General features: G+C 32.4%; 1 protein-coding gene across 1 annotated transcript in view; it reads left to right on the top strand.

The window, feature by feature from the left end:
* The window catches only part of LOC139486744 (arginine--tRNA ligase, cytoplasmic-like), a 116,326-nt gene that overhangs the window by 6,060 nt on the left and 96,699 nt on the right, over positions 1 to 13,567 (top strand). The window contains exons 3-10 of the mRNA XM_071271676.1: positions 298 to 486; positions 1,396 to 1,485; positions 2,706 to 2,884; positions 3,465 to 3,648; positions 6,341 to 6,470; positions 7,886 to 7,990; positions 8,301 to 8,479; positions 9,514 to 9,623. Of these exons, the coding sequence (XP_071127777.1) occupies positions 298 to 486; positions 1,396 to 1,485; positions 2,706 to 2,884; positions 3,465 to 3,648; positions 6,341 to 6,470; positions 7,886 to 7,990; positions 8,301 to 8,479; positions 9,514 to 9,623 (1,166 nt within the window). The remainder of the gene's footprint in view (positions 1 to 297; positions 487 to 1,395; positions 1,486 to 2,705; positions 2,885 to 3,464; positions 3,649 to 6,340; positions 6,471 to 7,885; positions 7,991 to 8,300; positions 8,480 to 9,513; positions 9,624 to 13,567) is intronic.

Below are 13,567 nucleotides of genomic sequence, written 5' to 3'. Positions count from 1 at the left end.
AGAAGTATCCTACAAATTTACTTATACAATGTATAAGTATACATTGATATTTACTTCTTCAAGTAAATAAAAATTACTTGTACAAGTAGTACCCCTGTAGGCTGACTGTAGTCTGTACTAAGTAGAAATGAAAATTTACTGCGTCTTTATGTCATGTATGTAGGGTGTACTGTACAAGCATAACTCATTTGACATACTGTGCAAATTCATTTTTTGTGTGGATTGTGGAAAGTTGCATCATTTTCATAGATTGTGATATTGTATGAAAAACTGGAACTGAAGCTCATTTAATTATAGAATATTGATGGTGAGAAAACTAAAGGTAGACAGAACATGGTTAGTTTGATTGGTATAATAGACGATGTGTTTGGACTAGCTATACGTAAGACCTTCCCTGACCTAGAGAATCCCCCTGTAGCAATCCAGAAAGGAAAACACACCATGAAGAATGACTACCAATGTAATGCTGCCATGAATATAAGTCAAGTAAGTACATAGCACTGAAAAGGACTAAATTAAGCATCATATGCAATTAATGTAGATACAGAAAATTGTTTAGTAAAAATTTAGTTAGGTCTATTTGAAATATAACAAGATTTGGTAGGATTGTCAATGAGACAACAGGCCACCACAACCAGCCAATGTAGATTTGGCAACTCTAGGTAAGTGTACATCCTTCAATAATGAGCAAAACCAATATAGCTCAGTAAAATTGAAAATGGAAATGGGGAATGTCTCAAAGAGACAACAACCCGACCATAGAGCAAACAACAGCAGAAGGTCACCAACAGGTCTTGAATGCAACGAGAAATTCCCGCACCTGGAGGCGTCCTTCAGCTGGCCCCTAAACAAATATATATACTAGTTCAGTGATAATGAACGCCATACTAAAGAGTAAGCTATATGTACAGTTCCAAGAAAATTATTGGGTAAAAAAAACTGACAAAAATCAATAAAGTACACACTTAATGATTCAGTAAAAATTAACAGTGAAGTAAGTACCGAACACAAGGAACGAGAAGCACTCGTGAACCACATAAACAAAAGACACTGAACAACAGGTTCCTGACTTAGGACAAACAAATGCAACAATTTAAACATTTTAATATGTGCCATCCTTTATCATAACCTGAAATAGTACTGTAACATTACAACATAGGAAGACACACGATAGAATATCAATTGAAATGGCTTAACTCATTAATAAAAAAAAAGTAAACATACACTGAAGGAATAAACTTTACCTATAAAACAATATAAATACAATATTATTAAAAAAGGGGAGATGTAAAACAATATCAGATAATTAACATCTGTTATTTAAAACTCTGCTTATCTTGTAATGCATTACTTTAGATAATTGAAAGATTAAAGAAAAGTTTTATTTCATTTTAGATGTTGAAAAGTCAAGGAGTAAACACAAATCCCAGACAAATTGCTGATGCTATTATGCAAAATATGCCAGAAACACAGTATTTTGAAAAGGTATGAAATACAGATGAAAATTGAAACATTATTTATTAACATTATTTATTATCATCATATAAAATAAAATGGAAAATGGAAACAGGGAATGTGTCAAAGAGACAACAACCTGACCACAGAGAAGTAAAAAGCCCAGGGACACCAATGAGTCTTCAACACAACAATGAAATTTGGGCACCTAGAGGTGGGGCTTCAGCTTGCAATTTAAGGATGTACACCTCTGAGGAGCCAAAAATTTCTAGAATTAAACTTTTTTTCTAAACCTGTTTTTTGGGTTTACATGATTAAAAAAAATAGGTGGTGAAGAAAAAATCATATGATGGTGCACTTCTTTTTTTGATACAGCCCTTTGAAAATACCCAACTTTGATGATTTTCCCTTTTTCATCAAATTTTACCTATTTTTGGGCTATAATCATTTAAAAAATCACATTTCCACAATTAAACTTTTTGTCATACTTTCATTGACAATGAAGGGGACCAATCTGAATAAATTTGAAATAAAAAAAAATATAGGTAGGTGTTAATATAAGAAAGTTTTATCATATTTTGATGCTTTTTGTGTCAAATTTACCATGTTGCCAATTTTGTGAATTTGTGATTTTTCTCCATTTTAAGTACAAATTGCATATTTTTTCAACTTCTTTGTTATAAATGATTGAAAAAAAACCATATCAAAGAAATTTGAAAAGAAAAAAGGGATGTGGGATGTACATGTTTCTTGTAAAATCATTTTTTTGTATCCCTAACCCATTTTCTCAAAATTTTGGCTAAAAACACTGACTTGATTGGTAATAAAATTTGAAAAATTGATTACTCAAAAACTACTCATTGGAAATACCCATTTTTTCATAGAGTTAAGTTTGAGTATAACATTTTTTAAATTCATTGATATTTTCCACTTGTATCACATATTTTAGAAATAATTCTAGAACGTGATTTAAACAAGACTGAAACGTCAGAAGAATATATCCTTGATAATAATGTAAACTAATTCATCGAAAATGGACTTCACACTAATCTCCAAAACATATAAAGCTCATTGATAATAAAAAAAGAAAGACTTTCAAGTTATTTCAATTTTTTGTTTTTGAAATTCAAATTACAAACAAACACAAAATCAGGCAAGCAGTCCCAACAAGTTCTGAATACTGCTGAAGGGTGCCCATTGGTAATTTTAACTTTGTTTATAGTCATTTAATACATTATTCATTATTATAGCTTGAAGTGTGTGGACCAGGATTTATAAACATCTTTTTGAACAAATCCTATGTAGCAGAGCAAATGAGCGAGTTGCTCAACAACGGAGTACGACCACCATTTATACGAGTAAAGAAACATCCTATTGTTGATTTTTCATCACCAAATATTGCCAAAGAAATGCATGTTGGCCATTTAAGGTATCACTTTTACATGTTTTAATATTTTTAGCTTCTATCAAAAAATATAATTTATCCTAGGTAAATACTCATGAAACTGATTTATTTCTGGATATTTTGCATACGATTGCTGCTCAAAGTAACAACCAATGGACTTCCACAGATTCATTTATTTATGAGGACACCAATTAATGGAATTAGGGAGAATCCAATTTTTGTAGATATTTGATTTTGTTGTTTTGCTGAAGTCTGAATACAATTCTTTAATAATTTATATTTCATTAAACGTTTGAATTCATCGTTCAACTTTGCCTATCACATGAAGGATGAAACCACAGAATGAACAACGTCATGCATGATAAAACTTGTCAAAGTTGTTTGATCTGATAAAAAATTTGTGAACAGCTACAAGAATAAATGTGTAAACACCATAAGAAAAACACATGTTAAAGCCAAGTAAACAAAGAGTCTGCAACAATACTGGATTAATTTGAGATTTTGGAATGAATGTGCATAATTTGAAAATGTATTGTAAGGGCTAATTGTCAAGGATGCTTTGTATGTACCGGAACTATTGTAGGCACCTTTAATTTTATTTCAGATCCACCATTATTGGAGAGAGTATTTGTCGTCTTTTAGAATGGGTAGGGCATGATGTGCTCAGATTAAACCATCTTGGAGACTGGGGAACACAGTTTGGAATGTTGATTGCCCATTTACAAGACAAGTTTCCAAATTATGCTACAGTGTCACCACCTATAGGTGACCTGCAGAAGTTCTACAAGGTAAATTAAAGCTTGCACAGTTTGTCATTTTGTGAAACCCATCCATTCATACTTGTTTTTATTAGCTCACCTGGTCCAGAGGGCCAAGTGAGCTATTCTCATCACTTGGCGTCAGGCGTCTGTTGTCCGTCGTAAACTTTTACAAAAATCTTCTCCTCTGAAACCACAGGGCCAAATGTTTTGGCCACAATCATCATTGGGGTATCTAGTTTAAAAAATGTGTCTGGTAACCTGGCCAACCATCAAAGATGGCTGCCATGGCTAAAAATAGAACATAGGGGTAAAATGTAGATTTTGGCTTATATCTCTGAATCCAAAGCATTTAGAGCAAATCTGACAGGTATAGAATTGTTTATCAGGTCCAGATCTACTTGCCCTGGAATTTTCAGATGAATCTGACAACCTGTTGTTGGGTTGCTGCCCCTGAATTGGTAATTTTAAGGAAATTTTGCTGTTTTTATACGACCGCAAAAATTGAATATTTTTTGGTCGTATAATGGTATGGCGTTGGCGTCGTCGTCCTAAGACATTTGGTTTTCACACTCTAACTTTGGTATAAGTATATAGAAATCTATGAAATTTAATCACAAGGTTTATGACCATAAAAGGAAGGTTAGGATTGATTTTGGGAGTTTTGGTCCCAACATTTTAGGAATTAGGGGCCAAAAAGGGCCCAAATAAGCATTTTCTTGGTTTTCGCACTATAACTTTAGTTTAAGTTAATAGAAATCTATGAAATTTTGACACAAGGTTTATGACCACAAAAGAACGGTTGGGATTGATTTTGGGAGTTTTGGTTTCAACAGTTTAGGAATTAGGGGCCAAAAAAGGGCCCAAATAAGCATTATTCTTGGTTTTCGCACAATAACTTTAGTTTAAGTAAATAGCAATCAATGAAATTTAAACACAATGTTAATGACTACAAAAGGAAGGTTGGTATTGATTTTGGGAATTTAGGTCCCAACAGTTTAGGAATTAGGGGCCAAAAAGGGACCCAAATAAGCATTTTTCTTGGTTTTTGCACCATAACGTTAGTATAAGTAAATAGAAATCTATGAAATTTAAACACAAGGTTTATGACCATAAAAGGAAGGTTAGGATTGATTTTGGGAGTTATGGTCCCAACAGTTTAGGAATTAGGGGCCAAAAAAAGGGCCCAAATAAGCATTTTTCTTGGTTTTCGCACAATAACTTTAGTATAAGTAAACAGAAATCTTTGACATTATAATATAAGGTTTATGACCACAAAAGGAAGGTTGGGATTGATTTTGGGAGTTTTGGTCTCAACAGTTTGAAAATCAAAGGCCAAAAAAAGGGCCAAAATAAGCATTTTTCTTGGTTTTTGCACAATAACTTTAGTAAAAGTAAATAGAAATCTATGAAATTTTAACACAAGGTTTGTGACCACAAAAGGAAGGTTGGGATTGATTTTGGGAGTTTTGGTCCAAACAGTTTAGGAATTAGGGGCCAAAAGGGTCCAAAAAATGAATTATTGGGTTCTTTGATATGCCAAATCTAACCGTGTATTCAGATTCTTAATTTTTGGTCCTGTTTTCAAATTGGTCTACATTAAGGTCCAAGGGGTCAAAATTAAACTTAGCTTGATTTTAACAAAAATTGAATTCTTGGGGTTCTTTGATATGCTGAATCTATACATGTACTTAGATTTTTGATTATGGGCCCAGTTTTCAAGTTGGTCCAAAAGGGGGGTCCAAAATTATTATATTCAATTGCACATTATTGTACCATTTTCAAATTGGTCTACATTAAGGTCCAAAGGGTCAAAATTAAACTTTGTTTGATTTCAACAAAAATTGAATATAAGGGGTTGTTCAATATCCTGAATCTAACCATGTATTTAGATTTTTAATATTTGGGCCCGGTTATCAAATTGGTCCACATTGAGGTCTAAAGGGTCTAAAATTGAACATTATTTGATTTCATCAAAAATTGAATTCTTGGGGTTCTATGATATGCTGAAGCTAACCATGTATTTAGATTTTGGGTATTGTACCATAATAGGTAAATGTCCAATTTAAAAAAAATTTAAGTTTTTAAGTTTCAGTTCTTAGACCACATTCATTCTGTGTCAGAAACCTATGATGTGTCAACTACTTAATCACAAACAAAGTTCAGAGCTGTATCAAGCTTGAAAGTTGTGTCCAGACTTGCCCAAACTGTTCAGGGTTCGACCACTGCGGATGTATAAAGCTGCGCCCTGCAGAACATCTGGTTAATTCTTGGTGTAAATTTTTTGTCATGATATTCATTTCTTATTGCTTTATATTAAATTCCTTATTTGTCAGTACTGAGATTTAAAAAAAAGTTTGTTTATAACTGAAAAATAGAATTGAAAGCAGTTGCATCTGTTGTAATACTATTCTGTGGAGTTTTACATAGAGTTGAATTTCTATTTTGCAACATCACAATTGTCTGATAACTTGGCACATTTCACAGAAAGAAAGCTTGAACAATATATTTTAGACTGTTGGCTGTCCCTCAAAAATATACATAGCAAAAAGGTACTTCAAACATATGTAATCTAAATGACTTAAAACAGCCATTTCAATAAGAATGACCATGAATACTGGATTTTTTTTTTGCACTTATATCTTTAAAAGGATTTGTCACCTTAGATGCTCTAATGATATACAGTTAAAACAGATTTCACAGTTTATTTTAACATTTAAAGGAATCCAAAGTGAGGTTTGATAATGATGAAGAATTCAAGAAGAGAGCTTATGAGGCTGTTGTTAAACTACAGAATTATGAGGATAGTCATATTAAGGCTTGGAACTTAATTTGTGATGTATCCAGAATTGGTAAAATTTCTTTAATGATAAACATGATTAATTCTGAGACATACAAATATAGGTAATATTTTAAGGTGATTTTGTGTTGAGTCCTAGATGGTAAGTGGTCTTGTACTTGAATCACTTCTACCTGACTGGTAGAACTTACTTGATCTTTTCACAACTGTAGTCGATATAATAGTTAGTAGATATAAGAAGATGTGGTATGAGAGCCAATGAGACAACTCTCCATCCAAGTCTCAATTTGTAAAAGTAAACCATTATAGGTCAAAGTACGGTTTCAACACTAAGCCTTGGCTCACACCAAACAGCAATATGTAAAACCATTCAAACGGAACCAACTTTCTAATCTACCGGTATATAAAAAAAACCGAGGAGTTAGAAACACTTATGAACCACATCAACAAATGACATCTACTCAACACCAGATTCCTGACTTATTGTCTTTTTGACTTCCACAAACATGGAATAATTTATTTGTTCTATTGGTTTGTTTGTCAGTGATTACCATAAGGCTGCAGGCCATGCCATTAATCTGATTGTTCTCAAGATTAATTGTTCTCAAATAGGGTCAGTGTTTACTAAAATGTAGTAACTAAAGATATTGCATTTAAATTTCACAATGTTATGTGATTCCTTATTCCTGACCAGTACACTTCTACTGATAGCATATATGAAAGAGCCTTGATATGATCTGCATACATAAATATTTGGATTCACAGTCCTGAAAGTCTGCTATCTAATCAGATATCACACTTACCATGAACTATATTTGTATGACCTTTTCTTTTTACATTTTGTGCTACATTAAAGATCAATAAACAAACATATACATAAAAGAAACTGCTTGAAATATCATTCATTGGCAAAGAGTAAGATTGTGCACTGTACTAGGCTTTTACATACTGTAAACCAACTTATTTTCGCGGATAATTTATTTCACGTTTTCCTCTTTCTAGTCAACTTCACGGCTATTTAATTTCGCAATTTTCTAATTTACTTGATTTAGTTTGATAAGGATAGATCCAAGATTTATATAATCGCGACGATTTATTTTCGCGTTATTTTTCTACTCGCGATAGTCGCGAAAATAAATCGTTGCGAAAATAAGTTGGTTTACAGTACTATCAGATGAAAATAAAACTATAAATTTTGTGTATGTCAAACTCGTTCTTTTCAGATATGGACAGACTAATAAATGCACTTGTGCAGGCTAAGAAGATATATTTATCAACAACAAATATTTATACAAGTTCCTATTTAGTCCTTTAATGCATATTTTAAAAGACAAGTTCCCTCACTTCAGAGATGAAATATTTGTTAAATTCTACGAAAATAATCTCAATGACATATGAAAGGTTGTATACTTGAATTGATTATTGTTACACGACCTTTGAAATAGTACAAGTTTTTTTATTTTGTAGAATTCAAGAAAGTATATGACAGACTTGGAGTAACTATTGTTGAAAGGGGAGAATCTTATTATCATAAAATGATGCCAAATATTGTTCAGGAATTAGACGACAAAAGTGAGTAAATATTTTTGCATTGTAAACTGTTTGTTTAAGACTTTTTATAATTTGGATATATGTTAAAGAATGTTATATAAAATCAAATTTGAAAATGTGAGTCAAATCAGTGAACACGAATTTGACAATTTATTTGCGGCAAACAACTAAACAGATTTTGCAAGTAGGGCATTTAAACTCTTAATTTGCATGCTATATTATTTCAACTCTAAATAAATTGGCCTTAGATTTACTAATTTTTTGGGGCTTAACAACCAAATAACACAACCTTTGGCATTAGAACATATATAAGAATAATAACTTTTTTCAGATCTGACACTTGTTGAAGATGGAAGAAAAATCATGTTTGCACCTGGCTGTTCTGTGCCATTGACATTAGTGAAATCTGATGGGGGCTTTACATATGACACATCTGACATGGCTGCTATAAAGAATCGTCTGTTTGATGAGAATGGTGATTGGCTGATTTATGTAGTGGATGCAGGACAGGTAAGTCTGTATACTCAGTTATATAACAATACCAATATTTGATTTAAATTTTAAATTGTACAATTGAATAATCTGTGACAACAACATTATGGTATAGTACTCCATTCAATAAATTTAACTTTTAAAATGAATTTAAAAAATGCATTATCTCTTTGTATAGTAAAGTATGTCTAATTCCCCAGTCAAAAATAAATTGTTCAGCTTTTTTTGGGACTGTTTTTGCCAATAGGGAATAACTTTTTGTCATATCAAGTTCTCAATTTTAAAATCAAGAGTGAACAAATGAAATATTACTGTTGTACTTGCTTCTTAGTCATTTTTATGCCCCACTCACCTACGACAGTAGAGGGGCATTATGTTTTCTGGTCTGTGCGTCTGTTCGTTCGTCCGTCCGTCTGTTCGTTCGTTCGTTCGTTCGTCCGCTTCAGGTTAAAGTTTTTGGTCGAGGTAGTTTTTGATGAAGTTGAAGTCCAATCGACTTCAAACTTGGTACACATGTTCCTTATGATATGATCTTTCTAATTTTAATGCCAAATTAGAGATTTTACCCCAATTTCACGGTCCACTGAACATAGAAAATGATAGTGCGAGTGGGGCATTCGTGTACTGAGGACACATTCTTGTTCTTCATGTTTTAAACAGTTCAGTCCGTAGCTTTGTTTGAAAAATGGGTCTTAATTTCTGATATAGCATCTAAATTTATTGATTTTCATCTTTCATTCAAGCACTATTTAGGTTTAAAAGGATAAAGAAAGAATATGTGGCACAATAAAAAGTATTTTTTGTTATGCCACATAGTAAACATGTTGTGTAAAATTGAGAATGGAAATGGGGAATGTGTCAAAGAGACAACAAACCCACCAAAGAGCAGATAACAGCCGAAGGCCACCAATGGGTCTTCAATGCAGAGAGATAATCCCGCACCCGGAGGTGTGCTTCAGCTGACCCCTAAACAAAAATGTATACTAGTTCAGTGATAATGGACATCATACTAAACATGTTGTGTATATACATGTGAAAGCAATATTTTACAGGGTACACATTTTGATATATTATACTCAGCGGCACAGAAGACTGGATGGTACAATCCTAATTTAAAAAGAGTAGAGCATGTTGGTTTTGGTGTTGTCCTTGGAGAAGACAAGTAAGTCAGTTTTTTTTCTATTAAATGGGTTAGAGTTATCTTTCTTTAACCATCATTATCAAATGCTTTGTGGAATTGGCTTGTGTACAGTTTTATAAAGTATTGTTCAGTACTGTAATTGTCCCGAAATCATACTGCTGCTGTAATATTTTGAAAACCATAGTGTACTGACTGTTTACACGGTTTTTTTGTGTGTGCAAATAAAAGTAAAGTCAAGTTTCTTTGTCTGATAGATATACCATCTACTCACCATGACCATTTTTACTACAGAACCTATTAAAAAACAATAATTACTGATAGTCAATTAAGTTATGGGACAAGTAACTAAAGGAAAACTGAAAAATGAGTGTAACAAATTTATTAGCATGTTAACAAATGCAAGCAGTCAGACATTCACTGTTCATGAAATATTAATAAACAAGTCAATAACTTTTATAAATCCAGTACAAATTCAAATAGATATGGGCAACTAACTACTTTCCTATGATAACTTTCATCTTGAATTGCATCAAAAAGGAAATATTTCATCATTACCTAATTTTTCAATTTATAAATACCTGCCTTTTAAGGGAACTAACAATATTTTACCAATGAAACCAATAAACTTGGATCAATGGTAAAGCCAAGGGAGATAATTTATTAGTTTTTTTTTTAATTTGATGTAAAAATCCATTTATTATCAACAGAATATCAATAAAGTGGGCTAAACATTTTAGAATAAATTATAAAAGGTCAACATTTTGTTTCAATATTTTGCATTTTACTTGAAAGTATTGTAATATGATTGTGTATGTTTAGAAATAATTACATTTTTTAGTCATTTAAGATATGAAATAAAAATTAATTTTCATCTATGGATAATGATATATATTAGGGACAAATCTTCCTTTAGTTATACTTTCAGATGAATGCTAATTTTATTGTGGGAAGGCTCAATATTAATGTCAAAATATTAGTTGATTATTCCAATATTAAACTTGGCAAAATTGCATTAAACAAGTTTTGGTTTACAGTGATCTGGAAGGTTTTTTTCACTATGGGCCCAGGGCCCCTCAAAAATAAATTCAATGGGCCATTTTAAAAAATAATGGGCCATGTTGTCAAATGAGTGGGCCATTTGAATTGACTTCTGTAAAAAAATAAAAAGTAGCATTGTTTTTTGGCAAAGAGGTGTTGGTTTTTACCTATATGATTTAAAATAATATCATGGATAGTATTGTTCCTGTGATTCTGTAATTTCAATGAATATACAAAACTTTTTCCAAAACGGACAGTATTAAAGATAATCTGTATTTACAATGTTTAAACTGGTACTGTTGCATTGGCTTGTTCATGTTCATGTTTTTTTTTTGTTTTTTTTTAACATTAAATTTGGGTCTTCGTCGATACCATACTTATTCCAGACGTTCCGTATTAGAGGACATTTCAGGCACTTCCTCTGCACTTCTTGTATTATTATTATTACTTCATCACGATGACAAGATTAACAGTAGAGAGTACTATTAATTGATAGAACAAAACAATAATTCGCTGAAGTCATGTTAACAAAATGTCAAAACGAGCCAAAGACCAAAAAATGACAAGGACAGTTAAGCGCCTTTTATGGAGACAAAAACTATATTCATAAAAAGCCTTCGGGGTTTTCAATCGAAATAATAGCAAGCTAAACTAAATTAAAAGATTATTATTAGAGTTAAATCTCGTCTGTAATAGCCAAATTTCACAAATTTAAAGTTGTTTATAAAAAATTATATCATGAATGATGGTTAATTACGTTTTTTGGGTTATCAGTTAGACCGCATGGTTCTATTATTACCATAGGAAAACACCCGAGACGTTTAACCGCATGGTTCTATTACCATAGGAAAACACTCGAGACGTCCCAAAAATATATAGGTGCTCCTATGATTGGAGGAACATTATACAGTTGTGTACACACACATGGTGGCACGGAACACGATCGGAAATCCACTTGACGATATCTAAACGTTTCGAAACGATGTGAAAAATATCGTGCGCCACGTGGGCGCTTACATTTGTCACTCTATGCGCCATTTCTGGTCAATATGCGCTATAGGCGCAGGGCGCACGTCCTTCCCGATCACTGGGTTTAAAGAAAATATTATGTTGTGTATTCAGTATGTTATCTTGTTTTGTAGCCATATAAATTATTCAGGGCTTATGGTACTGAACAGATCTTACATTGATTTTTTTCCTAGAAATTTTGTCTCAAATTAAATATTGTGCAGTGTCGAAATTGTCAGTGTGAAATTTGCATATTTCATGTATAAACAGTTATTTTTTATTCAAACCATGATCAAAAAGAAGTTACAAACTTAAAAGTTGTCAAGCCCTAGGTGAGGTATAATATTCAATTAAATTGAGTTCAAATTGATTGATTGTGAATAGAATTATGCCCCTTTGACTAACAAAGAGTTTTTACAAAATATTAGTGAAATAGAGAAGTTTTTGTTATTTATTTGTTGTTTTATGGTCACATCAACTTCAAATTCAAACATTTATAAATAGATATGTTAGGTAAACTTGAGAAATATATGTCAATTTAGAATTCTGTACCAGATTTTGATGTTTTCTGAACAATGGAATATGATAGTGTGATTGTGGCATTGTGTCTCATAGACTCATATTTTATGCCCCACCTACGATAGTAGAAGGGCATTATGTTTTCTGGTCTGTGCCTCTGTTCGTCCGTCCATTCGTCTGTGCGTCCCTTCACTTTAGGCCTAAAAAAAAAAATGTTGTGTTTCCGGTCACCCGACAAACCGTCCTTCAGACCCCCGACTCAAAAGTTTTTAAAGCTGATGTGGGAAAAAAAATAATTTGTATACCTACCGACCGTTTTTTCTGAAAGAAAATAAAATTCTAAGTCCCTCGATCTTTTTATCGCCCCAAAAGAAAACAACGCTAATTTTAAACTCGAGGCTTATTTTTAGAATGTACTGGGAAGTGGAATCTTCTTGGCTAATTATATATGCGAGAGCATGCGCAGTAGTTATTTTCGTTTGTCAGTGTTTGAACATGGCAACACAACGCGTCCTATTCAATGTTCAACGCGGAAAGTGTGACCATTTCGCGGAGAAAAAAATATTTCTAAATTTTACAGAAAGTAACACCTTTTTTGACACTAGCAATGAAATTCATCCAATGTCTAACATCAATGAAAAAAAATACACAACACACATTTTGTGCTCGGCCACCGGCAAAAATGACTGGACTGCGATTGACGACAATAACACATCTGTTGGAACAATGCAATCTTTTGGAATTAAATTTATCAAATTTTCATGCCAGACCCTTCTTCAAAATGAACCTGATATTAATCCATCTGAAACTGGTCAGCCAATCAACGCTTTAGACATTCTGATAAAAAGCCACAGATGCTTTGCCAAAAGAAAGTGTCCTGCCAGGTACAGTGTATATAATATATTTGTCTATCTGTAGGTTTGGGATGATGTTTGGTTCATGTTCCTATAAATGAATCTGCCCCACATCTTCTCAATTTCTTTCTCTGACAATCCCAAACTTTTGGACCTGAAATAGGGGAATTTTTTGGGTTTAAAAAGCTAATTTCCTAGGGGAAGTGCTGCCCAAATTTTTTTTAGGTTTAGACTTTTTTTTTCAGGGGTATTTTAAAAGTGGGTAAACAAAGTTATTTCAGGGGAATTTTAAAGTGGGTAATCAATCTCTTTCTATTAAATCCCAAACTTTTGTCTGGTAACTGGAAATTGAGTTTTATATAACTTAAGCTTATTTCTAATATATAAAAAAAAAAAAAAAAAAAAAAAAAAATCCCTACCTACCGTCCCTTCAAAATTTCAAGGGGGTGATCGGAAACACAACATTATTATTTTTAGGCCTTAGGTTAAAGTTTTTGGTCAAGGTAGTTTTTGATGAAGTTGAAGTCCAATCAACTTGAAACTTGG

Source organism: Mytilus edulis, chromosome 8 (assembly GCF_963676685.1).
Source record: "Mytilus edulis chromosome 8, xbMytEdul2.2, whole genome shotgun sequence".
NCBI classification, from domain to species: Eukaryota; Metazoa; Mollusca; class Bivalvia; order Mytilida; family Mytilidae; genus Mytilus; species Mytilus edulis.
This window is presented reverse-complemented; position numbering and strand designations above follow the sequence as displayed.